Source organism: Schistocerca serialis, chromosome 4 (genome assembly GCF_023864345.2).
Source record: "Schistocerca serialis cubense isolate TAMUIC-IGC-003099 chromosome 4, iqSchSeri2.2, whole genome shotgun sequence".
Taxonomy (NCBI): Eukaryota; Metazoa; Arthropoda; class Insecta; order Orthoptera; family Acrididae; genus Schistocerca; species Schistocerca serialis.
The window spans coordinates 773,209,797-773,230,962 of NC_064641.1; the positions used below are offsets into that span (position 1 = coordinate 773,209,797).

A 21,166-nucleotide genomic window follows, 5' to 3' on the forward strand; every position below is an offset into this window, starting at 1 on the left:
GTCACCAGAAATTCGCTCTTTTGCAAGAAATTGAATAAACTGAGGTACCAGTTACCGTTTGTTGGTGTATGGCCGTGTCCCATACGGCCTCAGTTGCGCAATAAATGTAGTAGTCCTCAAAAACATTTCATCAGCATGTAGTGGAATTTTACAGAAATTGTGTAATGTTTTGAATACAGGTGTGGATTGTGCACCAATAATTTCGTAAAGCCAGAACTGTTACGTGATATGAGACCAGAGTGGACAAACACGTTCTCATGACGATGTGTGCCATGTTTAAAGGCTGAAAACCTGCCCTAGTCGCATTCCTGTCTGGAGATTGCGCACGCACCTAGCATCTCCATTTGTAGTTTTGTGGATATCGTGCACAGCACACTAGACTACCAGAAGACGTGCTTATAATTGGGTTTCTGCTCCAACTCTCAGTCGAAACACTGAAGATGAGCATCATTGTCGTAGGGGCACCCAGCATATTCGTCTCCCACTTCCACCTCCGAAACTCTCCTCTACGCGTTTAAAAACAACGTTATCATTGGGTTTACACTGGATATTTCATTTTATACTTGTGGGAAGCTCCACATAACAGTCAGTGAACATTGTTTAGAAAAGATGATCAACATTGTGGCAACACTTCATGAATCATATTTACAAAGACAGCAAGCGTTATAGCTTACCAGTTTGTACACAATTCAATAACCCTTCCACTATTTGCATGAAAAAGGAACAAACGCTGTGGGTAGTATTCACTGGAACACTAGAAATAATCAAAAACATAAAAGCAAACTGGAAGGAGGAGAGGTTGAAACCAACTGAAAGGATACTGTGATGGTTTTAAAGTATCACTAGTAAAAATTAATACATATGTTGACGACATGCTATATATTCACAATGATGTTGTCTAGGAAAATGGACCACGAAATTAAACAGAGGGACAAAGAAACTTCTTTTCCAAAACTTAGATGTGTGAGTGCTAAATTCGCATGTTCTTTCCCAGGTTCCTACAAAGAAGAATACTTCAGTCGGTGGATTTCATAACAATCTCATCAGAAAGATTCTTTGATCAAAAAGAAAATCGTCACTAGGTGGCCTACCAGTAGAAGGAAGAAGGTACTTCTCTAACACTGCAAAGCGAAAACCGAACGGAATCGCGTTACTGTTTTAAACGAGGAGGTGTTGTATTCTACGTCCTTTCTTTTCTCGAAATATATCAAAAACAAAAAAAACATCCAGAAATGTACATTGCAGTACTACATAGGCTACCTTGAACAGTGTGAACAACATAGAATATTTGAAGTGTACTGTTTTTGAAAACCAACCATTGAGGATAAATGTATAAGGGCCTGTGATGATAGAAAATCAGCTGTAGTGGGCAGTGTCGGACGTCGCACAGCGCGGTGGGCACTGCAGAATGGATTGAGAGCGCTTTCTGCAGCAAAAGAGGGTTAACTAAAATTTATACATTTTTAAATACGGTGTTATTATTTATATCTACAGCAAAAGGGATATGACATCCCTATGAACCATATGCACTGTATAAAGAAACATTAAGCCTTCTTTCCCAAGTTACCACTATTGCGTCATACTATGTCACTTTCGCAGGGTACCCAAAGATACTATATTTTAATTACACATCGCCCAGGTATATCTCTGACCAGTTGACTGTAAGACGTTGCAGCATGCAGTCCAGTATTCACTTACACTCCTAAGTGGTATGCTGCCTCAATTAAGTGAAAGAAGAACTTCCTACCATGTCTGAAATTCGAAGCTTGGTGATATAGAAAAATCATTTGTTATATGATGTTCGTCCCATGTTTAATTTTACTGCATTCTGGGCTAATCCTGTACGTGTTCCACCAGTGCATTAACCAATGCTTGGATCGTAGTCCAGAGATGTCTATTTGACAGGTTATACTACGTCAGTCGTCTTTTATTGTTTCGACTGAAGAACCAATGTTTCAGTAAATCTTACCCGGATGTGTGTCCCCGTCGTCATATTATTCTGTAGACCTACACTTCGGTCGCTGTTACAAGAGGCTTTATCATGGTTCCATAGGCACCACTAGGGCATGGCCGCATATGGAACATACGTAAACTACAACAGTGCACCCCGCAAGATCAGTTTCTCACGAACTTCATTGGATGACCGAAGTAAGAAGCGAGCGCTGACCACCCTTATGAAGCATTGTTTTTGCATTAATTCCTGTTGGCTGCTATCGGCGGTGTAATGTCGAGATTATGAGTTCACATTTACTACTTGAGAGATACCGTATGGAAAATGTGAGTCCTGGATGTACTTTAACCTTAGGATCAAGAAGATACTGTGAAGTATCACGCGTTAATAAGCGGTAAAATCTGTAATTGTACAGCTGCATGACTGCCGAACAGTTAGTGGAAAACACATAAAATATCTGGTACTACGCGTACGAAGAGACTTACCAAGCACATAAAACTAATCATGGCAAAGGCAGCAGCCAGAGAGAGTTTTACGAGGTGCATTCAAGTTCTAAGGCCTCCGATTTTTTTCTCTCCGGACTGGAAAGAGATAGAAACATGCGCATTGTTTTAAAATGAGGCCGCGTCCATTGTCAATACGTCCCAGAGATGGCAGCACCGTACGGCAGATGGAATTTTACCGCCAGCGGCGAGAGTGAGAACTGTTTTAAATACTTAAAATGGTGACGTTTTCCTTACTTGAACAGCGTGCAATCATTCATTTCCTGAATTTGCATGGTGTGAAACCAATTGAAATTCATCGACAGTTGAAGGAGACATGTGGTGACGGAGTTATGGATGTGTTGAAAGTGCGTTCGTGGGTGCGACAGCTTAATGAAGGTAGAACATCGTGTGACAACAAACCGAAACAACCTCGGCCTCGCACAAGCCGGTCTGACGACATGATCGAGAAAGTGGAGAGAATTGTTTTGGGGGATCGCCGAATGACTGTTGAACAGATTGCCTCCAGAGTTGGCATTTCTGTGGGTTCTGTGCACACAATCCTGCATGACGACCTGAAAATGCGAAATGTGTCATCCAGGTGGGTGCCACGAATGCTGACGGACGACCACATGGCTGCCCGTGTGGCATGTTGCCAAGCAATGTTGACGCCCAACGACAGCATGAATGGGACTTTCTTTTCGTCGGTTGTGACAATGGATGAGATGTGGATGCCATTTTTCAATCCAGAAACAAAGCGCCAGTCAGCTCAATGGAAGCACACAGATTCACCGCCACCAAAAAAATTTCGGGTAACCGCCAGTGCTGAAAAAATGATGGTGTCCATGTTCTGGGACAGTGAGGGCGTAATCCTTATCCATTGCGTTCCAAAGGGCACTATGGTAACAGGTGCATCCTACGAAAATGTTTTGAACAAATTCCTTCCTGCACTGCAACAAAAACGTCCGGGAAGGGCTGCGCGTGTACTGTTTCACCAAGACAACGCACCCGCACATCGAGCTAACGTTACGCAACAGTTTCTTCGTGATAACAACTCTGAAGTGATTCTCATGCTCCCTACTCACCTGACCTGGCTCATAGTGACTTTTGGCTTTTTCCAACAATTAAAGACACTCCCCGTGGCCGCACATTCACCAGCCGTACTGCTATTGCCTCAGCAATTTTCCAGTGGTCAAAACAGACTCCTAAAGAAGCCTTCGCTGCTGCCATGGAATCATGGCGTTAGGGTTGTGAAAAATGTGTGCGTCTGCAGGGCGATTACGTCGAGAAGTAACGCCAGTTTCATCGATTTGGGGTGAGTAGTTAATTAGAAAAAAAAATCGGAGGCATTAGAACTTGAATGCACCTCGTATGGGGAGAATTTTCAGGAAGTATATTCCATTCCCTCCTTCGACCGATACTGAGTATTGCTTCTCTGTCTAAATCCCTTATCAGGCAATATTGATAGAGGGGATGTAGGGCTTCCAAGGAAAATGAACATGTTTGTTCACCGGTTCGTAGAGGAGGCTCTAAAGCGCCACGGGTAAGTTCATCCAACTTCAATGGCAGACGTTAAAAGTGACGCGAAGTGTGTTACCGTGAAGTTTATCGTCCGTACTTCCAGAGAATACATTCTAAGAAGAGTCGAGCTATGTATTAGAAGAAAGTGCCTTATTATCGGGTACCGTTTTTAAATTTTAAATTACCAGTAAACTAGCATTCTTTGAATTATGGAAAATGTGCTATACTATTTGAAATGCCTGGGCTAGCAGAACAGAGCGGATTAGTTTGTGGAGAGTGGCCAAAATAAGTTGCTGTCAGTTGCACTCAACATAGAATCTTTATTCATCAACATACAATATTACATGCAAAACACTCGAAACTATTATCGACCTCCTTTGATTAACTTTACGTCGGCTGAAGGCCGCACTCAAAATCCAAGACAAAAGGCCTAAGCAAGAAATTGAAATACGATATTCTTCTGGAGGTTTCACCCAAGAATATTTTCTAAATCCTGAATCTAAAGAGGCTGAAGGCCTTAGCAATTTAATTAAAATGGAACTTGGCTGGAGGCCGCATATTACGCAATAATAACAGTTTCAATCAAAAGGCAGAAGGCCTTATCTTAAAAAAATTCACGCGAAATTCGGCTGAAGACCCCATACAAAAGAGTAACAATCTTATATCTTAAGGGTAAGACAAGAACATTAATTAAAGAGGTATTGATACTCTGCTGAAGGCCACACATCAACCAAATAACTAAAACCCACACAGGAAAATCACTATGTAACACACAAGGAAATGCGCTCAGAGGTTTCCAGAGGTCGGTCTGGGACTGTTACACTAACGCCCGTTTGGGTGAGACAGGCAGCGTGTCGAACGACTTCTTAACCTGGAGGCAACCCAACCGACGAATAGCCGACCGACCAATCAACAAAATCAGTTCCGTTCCACGCAACCAGAAAAACCACCACAAGATTTCAATACGACGACACACAGGATATTGGAGCTCACAACGACCAACACCTCAGCTGTTGAACTACACGCCACACCGGACAGCAACAACACGACGAGGAAAATACACTGCCGAAAATTACATCAACGACCAGGGCAGGTAACCGGAACGTCAACGGCCACAAGCAAAAAATACCGCTGGTCAACTTCAATAACAGGGAGTAAATTCAGCTGCTGAGAATTTTTCCGGGTTGTATGGCCGTGGTCGATAGAACTCTGCAATTCCTGACGTTTAGTCCAAGGCTACGTTGTACATCTTCGGAGGTGCTTCTGATTGTGCTAGGTCTTGCCGACTTAAGTTAAACTCCACAGGAAGATGGCTAGAATCTTAGCTGACTTGAATACACACACGTTGTTGGTCACGGGAATGTCCCAAACGTGACAACCAGGATCAAACGAAAAAATGTAAACAGTTAAGGCTCGATAGTAGGTTAAGTGAGGACTCAACTTTCATCTCCAAGATCGGTGGGCGACGAACTTCGTAGCACTCGCAACCAGCACCTCACAATCCAACCGCGCGTGCGCACCGCCATCGGCCCCGGTCAAAGCACGCGCGACGGAGACTTCCTTGCTGTTCCACGCCAACTGAATGACTGGTCACACACTGCCCAGCTGGAAACTATCTCCGCCGCACCAAAGATAGTACAGCAGTACTAGTATCGATACACGCTGGTGCTGCCACTCACGGAGAGGACAGCAAAATTATCACGATAACTGCAAGAGAAATAAAACCACAGGACTGCAACCAAGGTTTAACCCAAGACAAGCATGGCTCGAGCCAGACACGGCCCACTATTTCCAGGGAATATTCAAGTAATACACCTGCAAAAAATCTTACGAATAACAAAGTACTAAAATGTGTGATTTCTACCTCTGGAAAAAATGTTTCCTAATTTTGGGGTTTTGGGTTTCAGAATTATGGTTTGTAAATAAAGATATTTAATGACTTAGTAGCACAGTATTTGTTTCAATAGTAAAGAGTGCTGCATAACTCGCGGTTACTCTGTAGACGTTTAAACCGTAAGAAGAAAAATGCTCATTGTTTTTGCATTCTCATATAGAAGTCACATTTGAAGACTTGCCAGCTTTCATCGTCGACACCTGTACAAATATCATTACACCAGTGAGAGCGTCCTATGCACTTAACCTAAGTCTCTTCAGAGTTATCAGTTGGCCACAGCTGGTGGAAGTAAATGTATTCCCTGTCTTTTCGTATTCAGAAGATAAGTATTGCAAAATGGTTTCATCAACTCTTGAATCTGAGTCTTTCCCAACATGATACTGCTGCTTCGTGACACTCTGGTTCTTTCTTCCGAAGACTTTCGTTCTGTTAGCCTCAGATATTGAAGTTCTATCAGATGTATAAAATGAGGTTTCTCGTTCTGTTAGTCTCAGATATTGAAGTTCTATCAGATGTATAAAATGAGGTTCCTGGAAAAAGTTTTGTTTTGGGTGGAATGGTTCCTGTTTCTTGGTAATTGATTCCCTGTTCCTTTTAGCCAGGGACTGCTGCAAAGCTTTCTCAAAAGAACGTAACGTCAACACTGCTGCTTCAGATACGTTTGATGATGGGTTTGATGGTAGAAGTACAGAATATGGGCTGATTTCAAACGTAGATCGCTTTTAGCACAATGGGACTTAACATCTGAGATCATCAGTCCCCTAGACACTATTTAAACCTATCTAACCTAAGGACATAACACACATCCATGCCCGAGGCAGGATTCGAACCTGCAACCGTAGTAGCAGCACGGTTCCGAACTGAAGCGCCTAGAACCGCTCGGCGTCAAACGTAGTAACGTTTTTCTTGCGTACCATTAACTGCAATCGCCAATGACCATGCTGTGGATCCTAAGACCTCAACCGCATTTGCTGCAGGTTGTTGAGGAGGAAAATCCATTGGTGAAGGACTCAGGGGGTCACAACGATAGAGTCCTTATTTTCTGAAAGCAAATGAAGCCACTTGCGTTGTTACGGATCTGAGTACCCCCAACACTTCAATAGCCAAACGTCTTCGCCGCTCAGCCACAGAAAAAGTGGGCAGCTGTAATAAAATTCGGAACGTTTATTTATATAAACTGATTCAAAATTTCGGGAACCCGAAATAACGCAACCTACTGCTGCCCGCTATTGGGAGCCATCATTTACAATCATATTTAGTCACAAGCTAACCCTTATGAGAACTGTGGACAACATGTTTTATCAGTTAGATAAGAAAGAGCATGCTTCAAAATCCTGTCTCATATCACTTTGTAAGTACGTCTTACCTGGCTTGAGGAATGACTCTGTATAAAATGTTTATCTTGACTACAATGCAAAACTAGCCGTGAGGACCGAAACGTTAACAGCACCGGCACAAAACTCACAATGGCATACTGTAATGACCTTCGGTATTGGTTGTCGTAGCGAGCTACAGAGAGCAGCACCAAGAAAGAGAGATATTCAGGTACCTGGAATTAGGCATCTGCCTGAAATATGGGCAATTTTCCTTACTTTCTCCTACATACGTCTCGCGAAATGTTCATGAAGGATTACCAACAATTGTTGTCCAAGTGCACCGTTTCCGGCTGGAACAGGAAAGGGAGAGTCTGACAGCGGTACACGAAAAATCCTCCTCCATTCTGTGAAAATGAGTTGCCGAGTATAGACGTAGAAGAATACATGGTGAACATTAATAAAACCGAAAAACAGCAGGGACGTATACCTGAGTTGAAATGGAAAGAAAAGTCCTACGAACACGTGTCTGGAAACGGATGGCGTGCGTGCAAAGACAACACATGTTCCCGGAACACACCATAGCACAGAACTGCATCGCATCAACGTCACAAATGTTCAAAGTGGCCTCCGAGGGGTATAATGCACGCGTTCATACGACGCATCATGGATTGCCAAACTCTTTCGAACGTTCCATCTTCTCTCCAAATAGCGTCACAACCGTCGTGAACACACTGTTCAAGGCCCTGCACATCAGAAACTGGTTCAGCTTACACAGTGCTGTTCAGATGCCCACGAAGGTAAGAATCCAAGTGGTGTAAGTTCGGTGATCTAGCAGGCCACGCAACAGGGCTTCCACGTCCGATCCAACGTCCGGGAACGATGTTGTTGAGGCGTCAGCGAACTGTAATGGGAAGTTGGGTAGTGCTCCATGACGAAAAAAACCACATTGTATGGCGTGTTGCCAAAGGCACATTCTCAAACAGCGTCGGCTGAGTATTCCGCAGGCAGTCCGGGTACGTTTCTCTGTCGAGGCGTTGAGGAAAAGTAAGAGGACCAAATACGTGGTCACCAAGAATCCCTACCCACACACTACAGAACCGATGCTGATGAGACATCTCAACCATTCCCCGACGCTTGTCTGTAGCCGACAGATGGCGATTATGCAGATTGATGATGCCAATTCTGGTAAAATATGCTTCGTTGGTAAAGAGAACTGATGACAGAAATCATAAAATTGTGATGGTCTGGTGTAAAAACCATCGACAAACTCCTCCTCCTAGAGGAAAATCCGCTGCTCATATCCTTGCACTCGTTGCAGTTGACTGGGCTAGTGCCGGTTGTCATGCAGGATACACATAATCGTACTTTGGTTTACACCATGTTGGCAGGCCACTTGCTTGGAGCTTCATCTGAGAATGCTGTAGAACCCTGTTCTCAAAATCTGATGTACGCACAGTCCACCACCTGCCTGCACGTTTGTCTGTCTGAAAGGCCCCATGATCACACAGACGCCAAAAAATGGCTTGAACTCTTGTGTGATGTGATTGATGTCTGTGAGGGTACTTGGACTGGTATATTCGTGCTGCCTCTCGACCGTTTCCATTTGCCTGGTCGTATGCAGACTCCATCTCAGTTCTGTACCTGATACGAATAACGGTCCGCTCTGCTGCATACGGTACGCTGCGTCAATCACACAGCCTGCAATACACAGGGAATACACGCCACGTTATCAGAGGAACTTCCATTCGCCAGCTCCATCTGCCGTGGCAATGATTCATTCCCGGACACTTGTTCGTAGTACCGTTTCTCCTCCATTTCTACATCTACATCCATACTCCGCAAGCCACCTGCCGGTGTGTGGCTGAGGGTACCTTGAATACCTCTATCGGTTCTCCCTTCTGTTACACTCTCGTATTGTTTGTGGAAAGAAATATTGTCGGTATGCTTCTGTGTGGGCTCTAATCTCTCTGATTTTATCCTCATGGTCTCTTCGCGAGATATACTTAGGAGGGAGCAATATACTGCTTGACTCTTCGTTGATGGTATGTTCTCGAAACTTCAACAAAAGCCCGTACCGAGCTACTGAGCGTCTCTCTTGCAGAGTCTTCCAATGGAGTTTATCTATCATCTCCGTAACGCCTTCGCAATTACTAAATGATCCTGTAACGAAGCTCTCTGCTCTCCGTTGGATCTTCTCTATCTCTTCTGTCAACCCTATCTGGTACGGATCCTACACCGGAGAGCAGTATTCAAGCAGTGGGCGAACAAGTGTAGTGTAACCTACTTCCTTTGTTTTCGGACTGCATTTCCTTAGGATTCTTTCAATGAATCTCAGTCTGCCATCTGCTTTACCGACGATTAGACGATTAATTTGATATGGTCGTACCATTTTAAATCACTCCTAATGCCTACTCCCAAATAATTTATGGAATTAGCTGCTTCCAGTTGCTGACCTGCTATATTGTAGCTAAGTGACAAAGGATCTACATCAATATATATATATATATATATATATATATATATATATATATATATTGTGAATAGCAACGGTCCTACGACACTTCCCTGCGGCACACCTGAAATCACTCTTACTTCGGAATACTTCTCTCCATTGAGAATGACATGCTGCGTTCTGTTATCTAGGAACTGTTCAATCCAATCACACAATTGGTCTGATGAAATGAAATGAAATGTCGTGTGGCTAGGGCCTCCCGTCGGGTAGACCGATTGGTCTGATAGTCGATATACTCTAACTTTGTTCATTTAACGACGGTGGGGAACTGTATCGAACGCCTTGCGGAAGTCAAGAAACACGGCATCTACCTGAGAACCCGTGTCTATGGCCCTCTGAGTCTCGTCGACTAATAACGCGAGCTAGGTTTCTCACGATCGCCTTTTTCGAAACCGATGCTGATACCTACAGAGTAGATTTCTAGTCTCCAGAGGTCATTATACTCGAACATAAAACGTGCTCCAAAATTCTACAACTGATAGACGTTAGAGATATAAATCTATAGTTCTGCACATCTGTTGGACGTCTCTTCTTGAAAACGGGAATTACCTGTGCCCTTATCCAATCTTTTGGAACGCTACGCCCATCTAGAGACCTATGGTGCATCGCTGCAAGAAAGGGGGAGGGAGGGGGCGGGAGCAAGTTCCTTCGAGTACTCTGTGTAAAATCGAACTGGTATCCCATCACGTCCAGCGGCCTGTCCTCATTCGAGCGAGTTTAATTGATTTTCTATCCCTCTGTCATCTACTCCGATATCTACCATTTTGCCACCCGTGCGACAATCTAGAGACGGAGCAACAGTGCAGTCTTCCTCTGTGAACTGCTTTGAAAAAAGACATTTAGTATTTCGGCCTTTAGTCTGTCATCCTCTGTTTCAGTACCATTTTGGTCACACATTGTTTGGACATGTTTTGATGCACCTATCGCTTTGACATAAGACCAAAATTTATTAGGATATAGAACTTTACTGTTGATAGCCTCTCGCATTGCCCTCCTCACACTACATTTCGCTTTGTGTAATTTTTGTTTGTCTGCAAGGTTTTGATAATGTTTATGTTTGCTGTGTAATCAGGAATCCGTTGCTGCAGTTTATCAGTTTTATTAATGTTCTCCCCGTATATTCCCCACATCGCTTAAGGTAGGTTGTCATAGTGGGCGCTGCACGGGACATCGCAGGCAGCAGTCAACGGTCCCGTGTCGCGTGTTCTCCAGCAGGTGGGCAGCGCCGCTGGAGTCTTCTGCCGGCCTACCGGCGTCCTTAATCCTGCGGCCTGGCTCGCCGGCAGCCGATATCCCGCACAGGCCATCTATCCAGGCCGCTTAAGTGCTCCAACTCTCAAGTTTCCCCCGCAGCTGCCCGCTGGCGCTCCGTCGGTTGTCTTCGCGACGCACACCCATTTCTCCGCTCGTTTCTGCACAGCGAGTCGTCCCCGTCAGCTCCAGGCGTTCCCAGCAGGCGACTCATTAGCAGCGCAGTTTCTGGAATTCGCGTCTCGCGATGCGCAGCTACCTAACTTCATAACATCTGTTCGCAGTTGTTTGAAGATATATCTCTCAGGTTTCAGAGGATATCGGGAAGCTCTTTCAAATGGTTCAAATGGCTCTGAGCACTATGGGACTTAACATCTATGGTCATCAGTCCCCTAGAACTTAGAACTACTTAAACCTAACTAACCTAAGGACATGACACAACACCCAGTCATCACGAGGCAGAGAAGGGAAGCTCTTTCCTGTACAAGAATACATTACCACTATCTCAAGTCTACAGGTTGCAATAAAGGTGTAATGAGAAACCGACCAACAAGGCACATGCTATGTGTGGTAAATTAAAGTTTGTAGCCCCACATTCTTTTGACATCATTTCCCGAAACGCGTCGTTGAAAAGTAAATAAAGAAAATCGTGACTGGTAGCATAAGATTTATTTGCAAACAAATCTATTAAAAGGAACGTTCGAAAATGGCTCTAAGCACTATGGGACTAAACATCTGAGGTCAACAGTCCCCTAGACTTAGAACTGCGTAAACGTAAGTAACCTAAGGACATCACACACATCCATGCCAGAGGCTGGATTCGAACCTGCGACTGTAGCAGCCGCATGGTTCCGGACTGAAGCGCCTAGAACCGCTCGGCCATAGCGGCGGCGGAAGAAACGTGGATACATAGTTAACCAGGGAGACAATGTAGACAGAGGCTGTATACGTACTTTATGAATGAAAAAACACGCGACACTGGTGTAATATTCTACAATATTTATTATTTATTTCACAAACTAGTTTTAAACTGTTACGTAAACCTCACGTACATATATAAATATCTGGCGCAGTGAAATTTTTCTGGGATCAAAGATTTTAACCTAATGTGTCTACAGATTAGAGTTAGGCATAAAACGTGAGAAAATGTTTCAGTGAAAGTGTGATGTCAAGTTATCTAACTTGTATAATATAAGGACCCATTAACTAAAGAATAATAAACAAATTACAGCAGTTGTTCTTAGAAGAAAATAAACTGAACATTAAAGTTTAGTGACATGTGGCTCAACAAAATAATCTTGTCATTAATTACAAACAGACAAGGTGTGCTAGTGAAATTAAGCAGGTATGTGAGGCAACTTACCTGGAAATTTAGAACAGGAGACTCTACGTTTACGGACCACTTGCTTAAAGAAGGCCATAGTTACAAGCTGCAAATGAAATTGTACATCATATTCATCAAGAAAGGAAGATGAACTATCTTGAGATAGAGGAAATTAGTGAACATATGTCCATCTGCCAAAGCTTAGTACTGAATAACCAGACACAGTTCCCCTGCTCGCCACTTCTAACTGCAGATACTACTCATAATCACAACCAGGCCATGTTATAAATCACCCTTGTTTCTCACGTGCACCAATTTTCGCTTTATTTCAGTTACTATAATTTCTCTTGGTCGTTTAATAACATTTACTTTGTGCAATCACAGTTCCTTCACTTACCCGCTTAATCTCGCAAGTATATTTATTGTGTTTGTAATTAGGGACCCATTAAAGACACCCCTGGAAGAAGTCACCAAACTCTACTGTTCAATTTTTCTTCTAAGAAGAAGTGTTGTAATTTGGATATTGTTCATTAATTAATGTGTCACGTATTTGATCTTAGTTACGTAAATTTACATTGCATTTTCACTTAAATAATTCCTCTCGTCTTATTCCTAATTTCTAACATTAAAATTTCTCATCTTTGGAAACAGAGATCCTCAGTAGGTACACACGGTAACAATCTCTGATCGTACAAAACTGTTACTGTATCACATATTAATTTTTGTACCAGATGATAACAGCCGTAAACCTGACTTTGAAATAAGGAATAAATATTGCAGACTATTACACCTGTGCCGTACGTGTTTTTTTCGTAATGTATGAAATCTTCTACCAAGAATAGACCGAAGAGCCCATCAAAGCAATAGACTGTGTACTTAGTGAAGAAATGAAATGATCAGTGGGCGTTGATGGCCAGGAAGTTCGGTCGCCGAATTGCAGGTCTTCTCAGTTGACGCCATATTCGATGACTTGTCTGTCCATAATGTTACGTTGACGTTGAACACGACGCAAAACCCAGTCCCTGAGCTGAGAAAATCTCTGCCCTACAAGGGAATCGAACCTGGGCCCACTGCATGGCAGTCACACATCCTGAGCACACAGCTTTTTTCTTTTTTTCTTTTTTTCTTTTCTTTTTTTTATATGCTGGAGGGTGTGCTTCATTTGGATAACTGTGTCTAAGTGTACGAAGATGAAGCAATGAAAAGCACTCCGTCTCTAGGCCACGAGTGGCCTACCGGGACCATCCGACCGCCGTGTCATCCTCAGCTGAGGATGTGGATGGGAGGGGCGTGTGGTCAGCACATCGCTCTTCCGGTCGTTAAATGGTATTCTTGACCGAAGCCACTACTACTTTTTTTATTTTTTTATTTATATTTTTTTGCCTTAGACCGCTTTTTTTGGTAACCCTCTTTTTTTATTTTTACTTTTTTCCTCAAAAGAAAACAAATACTCCAGTTATACTGGTTTCTCCTTCCAGTAAACAAAAATTAGTCTCCTTCGTCTTGATGGCGAAGAAGCAACCTTTGGGAACAAAAAAAAAAAAAAAGTTTCTCAAAGCCAAAATCAAATTCCATTTTCCTTTGAGAAGACACTATGAGGAATAAATAAGGAAAAGTTTTTTATTTCAATTATATATAAAGTCGTCGTGCGGCTTGTAGTTCAAGACCAGTTCTTACAGGAGCGCCTGAAGTGTCTCCGTCTACAGCAGGCCAGCTCGTCCAAACGTGTCTTCTCGTTGCGTAGGCGTGGGTTCTGGGTAGCAGATCTATTCAGTTCGGTTCGGTTAATACTGTTTTCAGCTTCTCAGGGCTTGGACGTTCCAGCTACGAGGTGGGTTATCGAAGGTGCTCCGTAAGAATTTGGAAAAATATTGCTTATAGCGTGGGTTGCTTATCAGGACGCAGTGTCGTTCGTTGAGATAAGTCCAATATCCTAGCATAGACTTGTCGCCAGAAGTGAGAAGATAGCGGATCGTGTGGCCACAGATCCAATTCACAGAGTGAGTTTTGGCGGAGGGGTAGAAAATCTTTTCGGGGTACAAAAGCTTGTGGACGTCGATCTGAGCTGGTGTCTGTCGAGTAAGTAACGCCAAAATTCACAGCGCAAGTGTCCAGATGTCGAACGCTGTACCACAGTGGAACCGGTGGACATCCGTGTCATCCACTCCACAGTGGGTGCAGAGGGATGAATCGGCGAGATGGATGCAGTGCAGACGATCTCGGTTAACTTGTTTGCCATTCACGGTTATGTACCACGCTGATTGAACGTCTGATTCGAGAAAACGCGCATGGATCGCCTTCCATATGTGTCGCTACACGTACTGTGGATACCTACGTTCGATGGGGTTGGACGAGCAGCACTGTTGTAACAATTCGGAGACTGTTTTCGTGAGGTACAAACGTGTATGTGGTAAGGACCGGTAGACATAACTGAACTCCATGAAAAATCGTTGGATATAATAAAAGAGGGTTGGAATGGTTGATACCAGTACTGTGGCGGACAAGGAGGCCGACGCAAAGTTGTGAAGCGGATGGCTAGTAAGGCTCTGCAGGCAACGATGCCAAAGTTTTAGTTGGGAGCCTTGACACGAGTCGGCATGTGGATGAGTCCCACCCCGCCACGATCTCGTGGCAGTGCAAGGGATTCATACTGCACCTTGAATAACATCCCCGAGCTGACGAACGAGGCGAAAGCCATCAACGGTCGTCGGGCCAAGAGATTTGGGACTGGTAGTACTTGAGCTACGTGTGGTATACGGGAAGCATGATACATGTTCACGTATTGCGCGCGTTGGGTGACGTCGAGAGCTCGTAGCCGGTGATCTGCGAGATATGCTCTGATTGTCTGTAGCAAGCCTCTACCATTGATAGTCGCTGAGCGGCGCAGATCTGCTGCGAAATCAAGTCCAAGACATCGTATGGTGGCGGCGACTCTGAGGGGGGCAACGCATCTCTCCGGCAAGACCTCACCAATGAGCAGGACCTTGGATTTTGACATGTTGAGGCTTCGCCGTAAGTCGTCACCCATGTCAGTGCTGCTCGTACTTCATCTTCACTGCGCATATATAGTACTATGTCGTCTGCGTAGGCTATACAACAAAAACGGTGGCCGTGCACAGCCATACCCTCCAAACGTTGGTGCATGCCCTGGAGCAGGGGTTCCAAGGCGAAAGCATACAAAATCGTGGAAAGAGGGCAGCCTTGTCGTACAGATCGTGCGATGACCAGGGGCGGTGTGAGGCGACCATTGTACATGATTTTAGAGGTTGCACTACTCAACAAGCGCATAACCACTGTGACAATACCGCCAGGAAATCCCATATGCTGAAGAATTGTCCGTAAGTGGAAGTGGTCAACACAGTCGAAAGCCTGGCTAAAGTCCAGTGAAGCCAAGGCGCCAGGGAGACTTTGATAATGCGCCAATGCAATCATATCTCTGTAACGGCAAAGGGCCGTACGGATGTTGTTGCCGCCTCCTAGGGAAGTCTGGTCGCAGGATGTGACGTAACTTGCGACCTTCTTGAGTCGCGATGCCAATAGCCGTGTGAATATTTTCATGTCGCTGTTGAGCAAAGTAATTGGTCGATAGTCCTGGACCCTCGATAACCCGTTCGGTTTATGTACGGGGATAATAATGCCATCTAGAAAGGCGCTCGGGACCACTGTCTTCGGTGACATCAGCTCTTGTGCGATTGCCGTCAAGTGGATGCCAACAAGTAGTGAAAACTTTTATAAAATTCGATGGGTATACCATCAGGTCCAGGAGATCTGTTATCGGAACCGGCCTTGATAGCATCTACCACTTCATCTGTGGTTACGTCGTCTTGGAGGTCATGCACTGCATCCTCCGGAAGAGTGTTCGTAGTAAGCTGAGCGACTTCTGTGATCAGTGCTGCAGAATGCGGTACGGCTGCGCATAGCCCGGCAAAATGAGCATGGGGAGCACGACCGATGCTCTGTTGGATGTCGTGCCGGCGCCCTTCCACATCAGTTAGTACTTGGATCAGAGCTCCTCGTCGTCGTTGTCGTTCCTGAAGGAGGTGGTACATCGACGGACTTTCTTGAGGGATACGATTAGAAGCACGAGAACGGACTACAGTGCCTTCCAAGTAACGCCGCATGATGAAGGAGATCTGCGCCTTCGTGCGATGGACCATCGGCTGCCGGGCTGGCGAGAAAGGCGTCGTCGCACAGTCACGTAGTATGGTGTAGTAGAAGTGTAGGGTATTAGTTTGCCATGCCTTAAATTCCTTCCCATAACTCATCAGTGTCTTCCTGAGGGTCGTCTTTGCACAGGAGAGCCACCATGATAAGGTGGTGTCATAGGCTTCTCGACGATGGCGGCAGCGTGCCCACGCTTCTTCGACCATACGGCGACAGTCTGTGGAGGTCAGGTGAGCGACATTGGGTTTCCACAGACCACGACTATGCCACACTCACTGTCGGGCGAGAGTGACGTCACAGAGGTACGCATCATGGTCTGAAAAGGCCAAAGGCCAGACTTCCGCATGACGTGTGCCATCAGGAAGGGAGCGAGTAACGTAGATGCGATCTATGCGCCTTGACGCGTGAGAGGTGTAGAATGTATAGCCCGGTTGAATTCCGTGGAGCTTCTTCCATGTGTCAGCAAGTCGTAGACGGTCGATGACCACTGAGAGAGATGCAAAAGGTGAATGTGGCGTGAGTTGGTCCGCGGGCTCTTGCTTCGAGTTAAAATCCCCACCGAGTACCAAATCGTCCTGCGGACCTGTGAAGAGGGGTGTGACGCTTTCGGCAAAAAAAGTTTGTCGGTCATGACGGCGGCCAGTTCCGAACGGAGGGTAGATATTAATAATACGCACGCCGAACAGTGTGAGGGCCATACCTCGCAGATGACGTCCTCTGCAGGGAATCCGTCGCGTAGCAGAATGGCGACGCCGGTTCCGGTGTCTGATGCGGGGGAAACATGTGCGTTGTATCCGGTGGGAACTAGGAAGTCAGCCACAAACACTTCTTGTAAGAGTGCTATATCAACATCCGCAGAGTAAATAGTGTCTCGGAACATTGCCAGTGTATGGGGGGCACGAATGGTGGCAAGATTCATCGTGGCGATACGATATTGTTGTGTACGGCCATCCTCAGTATTTGCCGAACGTGCGGTAGAAGTAGCCGGCAGGTGCGGACCCGCCGGTGCTGCCACAGTGGTGATAATTACTGGCGGGGCGCCAGCCCCAGTGTCGCCGAGGTGGACTCCTGTGCAGACACGCTGGCAGTCTGTTCCACTTCTTCTTCAACGTCATCGGCCCAGGAAGCTGACGACGTGGACATGTGACGGTCTTGTACTTCCGGAACGGGTGTTGTGGATTCCGCAACATGAGTGGCAGGGGGACCGCCGTCATCATTCATTGACAACGGCGAGGACACGTTCCAGGCTGGGAGAGGAGGCGTCACAGGAGGGGCGCCTGTTGCTGCCACATCGCGTGACTGGACGCCATAAGGAAGATCACCGTCAGACATCTGGTCGACACCTCGCGGGGCCGCCTGAGAAAGGGCGTAATTGGAAGGCTTTCGTCGTCGTTTCCTGTGTTTGTGAGGCGACCGCTGTTTTCTGATGTGGCCTTCTGAATCAGAATGTGGTCGCCCGCCGTCTGACGCCGAACCTGTCTGGAAAAAGGCAGACGTCGGCACGACACCGAGGTCGACGTCCACGGTTCCAACAGGAACATCGGTTTCGGTCTGCAACCCGGACGGTCCTGAAGCGAGCACTGGAGGCGACGCCGTGCTTTTGTCGTCTGCGCGTTGTGCTGCGGCGGGTGGCGTTGACGATGCTGCTGGCGCGATCGGGAGTGGTACGACGGGGTCCTGTGCAACCTTGGCGTAGGTGATGGGTAAGGACGTGACCGTCGAAGCCTGGGTCTCTTCACGTAACGGCGTCTGTATTAAACGGCGGTGTAAGCACTCGGAACGTACATGTCCCTCCTGGCCACATCCTGCGCACGTTCGTGGCTGTCATCGTACATGACGATGGCCCTCACACCGCCAATCAGCAGGTACGATGGGACATATTTCGTCAGCTCAGTTTTTATTTACCGGACGCCATTTAGTACGCGGTAGGTGGTAAATGTTTGCCACTTCTCCGCGACGTGACCCAAGACGGTGCTATATGGTTGGAAAGCGGTAATGACCACATCCTGAGGCACCTCGAACGGGATCTCAAACACCCGCAATGTCCGGAGACCGAATCCAGCACGGGCGACTGTCACGGCACCCATATGTCCATCAGAGTGTTTATATTTTAGTCCGGTGGCATGACGGTGAATTATGTCAGTACAAATTTCCTCCGTCGACATCTTGATGTAGACAACACTTCCAGTGATGGAAAAGTGTATGCCGATTACGTCCTGGGGGTTCAAACGTAGATCCTCTCGGATGAACTGTTCGACTTCGAAAGCTCTGGGTCGTGGATGTTCGGCCTGAAACGTTACTTTGATTGTTGCACGGCGGTACGGGTGCGCCATGGAGTACGTTAGTACTGGACTCGATAAACACAAACACCGCGACGCGGAAGTGAACACCACCGAGAGCGAAGCGTCGGACGGCGCGCGGAGCAGCTCCGCACGCTAACACGGCTGTGAGCCGACTATTGCTAAAGAGGCGAACTGTATTTTAAGTGAAAGTTGCTTGTTAACCTAGTTTATCATACGGGTTGGAATTGTAGTTTGTGTCACAGCTAGACAGAATTTTAGCAGTTTCTGTCACAGTGAAAACTAGAGAAAAATTTCAGAGAAACATACTTCCAAACGAGTGAGAGTCAGATGGTAACGCTTCCTGCTGAAGCTCTCATGTTGAGACTCAGATGTATCTGTACTGTGGCAGAAGTCAAGCCAAAGCAAGCTGTATTGGTGTCATACAGTATTTATTTAAACTCGAAACGGTACAAAGTAACGTTTACAAGTTAGAACTGCCTACAGCGAACAAAGCATGAAAGAAAGCCGGAATATCTATAAAATGCAACAAATATTTCCGCTTGTCCGAAGAAGATACGCGATAAAGAAATAATGACGCCCTTTCACGATACTGTAATTCAGGAATACGAGACCTGAAACTGGATTCCAGTTGAGACTGCACGACTTGCTGATTATGACGGTCTGTGTAAAAGGAATTAAGGCGCAAAGAGTGAAGTAATAAGGCCAGTTCCCAATTTCATCGGCTTCCCATTTACTTTCCTCAGTGATCTCGTAGTTACAGTACCTGCTACAAATTCGTAGCTGTGGTGGCAGGCGTAGCAGCGGGAATAATTTCAAACATATTACATTGAAAACAGGCTCTAGACATATAATACTGCCAAACTTCGAGTGGTCGTGGAGTTGAGCCTTACCAACATATCGTAGAAATGGCCAGTGTCCGCGAAAGTCATCCAATGGCGGTACTGGGCGAGTAAGTTACGGGGGAAAGCACCTGCTGCGAGGTCATAGATGTGAATGCACTCTGCGTAGAGTTGCAAAACTACTGTACGCTATCACAAGCATGCGTAGACTGCAGTAATTTTCCTGGTGGCCGTGGTCAGTTTAGATCGTAACAGCTCTACCTGTACGTTAGGTGTGTTGCACACCTATCGGACGTTATCTCATTTCGATTGCGTGGTTTGTGTGTCATACTGGATTCGCCCAAAACGCAGGAGTTGTGAACCGTCTAGAAACTGATTGACAATATACGAGGGTTGGCACTTTCATAGCGGCAACTATTTATTTACAGCTCGTACAAAATAGATACGTGTTTCAAAGTTTTACTGGCCTTCAAACTAGTAACCAGCATTGTGTATAACCCGTTGCCAACGATGTGGAAGTCGTAGGATACTCTTAGCAGTGCCAGTTGTGTTGACAGTTCGTCGGGTAATAGACTTCGCCTCAGGACTTTCAACACAACTGGCACTGTTAAGAGTATCCTACAACTTCCACATCGCTGGCAACGGATTATACACAATGCTGGTGACTACTTTCAAGATCAGTAAAACTTTGAAACACGTATCTATTTTGTACGACCTATAAATAAATAGTTGTCACTATTAAAGTTGCAACCCTAGTATATAAAGCGCCAGGTAACCTACGGAAAATTTTTGTTCTACATAGTCATCCTCCTGTCGATTACTTAAAACTAAACAGGATTTATAGCAAAATCGAAATGTTCGATGTTTTATTCAGGTAATATTCGAAAATTGTTGCTTTGTAACATGAAACATAGAGATGTTTATTGAAAGAAGTACAGCTCTATGATACAGCGATAGGAAACGTAATTTCATAAAAAAAGAGGTAAAGCTACAAAAACATGTCAAACATCGCTTCAGTATTTCGTCGAGCTTACACAAAAAATGTTTCTGATATTCATAAACAACTTCCTCAGTTATCAATGATAACAGGAAAATTTTGCCTTTCATAATGGTGATGAACGTTCAGTTGAGTACAAAATAACAATCACTTAAAAATTTTTATGTTTGTACATGTAAACTGTACTTGCATCAGCATAAAAGTCCAGAAAATACGTGATTAACATATTTTTGTTACTTATATTTTATGAGTATATAAAATACACAATGGACTAACAGTGCACGACGTTAGGCTCTAATTATGGGCAAAGCAAACGGAGAAACAAAAAGCAAAGAGAAGTCATTGGCTCCAAATTTCTCTCTCACACATTTATTTATGTTCTTTCCCTACCAGTGCTACGAAGACTGCTAGTAATCCTGCCACTTACTGCGTCATTTAAGTAGTTTACCAAGAATACCTAACTGTAGTTTCGATAGAGCGCGCCGGCCGCGGTGGTCTAGCGGTTCAGGCGCTCAGTTCGGAACCGCGGGACTGCTACGGTCGCAGGTTCGAATCCTGCCTCGGGCATGGATGTGTGTGATGTCCTTAGGTTAGTTAGGTTTAAGTAGTTCT

The 21,166-nt window shown here is 45.3% G+C and overlaps 1 protein-coding gene across 1 annotated transcript in view; it reads left to right on the forward strand.

Annotated features, from left to right (window-relative positions):
• The window catches only part of LOC126474758 (POU domain, class 4, transcription factor 1-like), a 177,741-nt gene that overhangs the window by 28,917 nt on the left and 127,658 nt on the right, over positions 1–21,166 (forward strand). Inside the window, exon 3 of the mRNA XM_050102235.1 lies at positions 10,892–11,046. Coding sequence (XP_049958192.1) covers positions 10,892–11,046 — 155 coding nt within the window. The remainder of the gene's footprint in view (positions 1–10,891; positions 11,047–21,166) is intronic.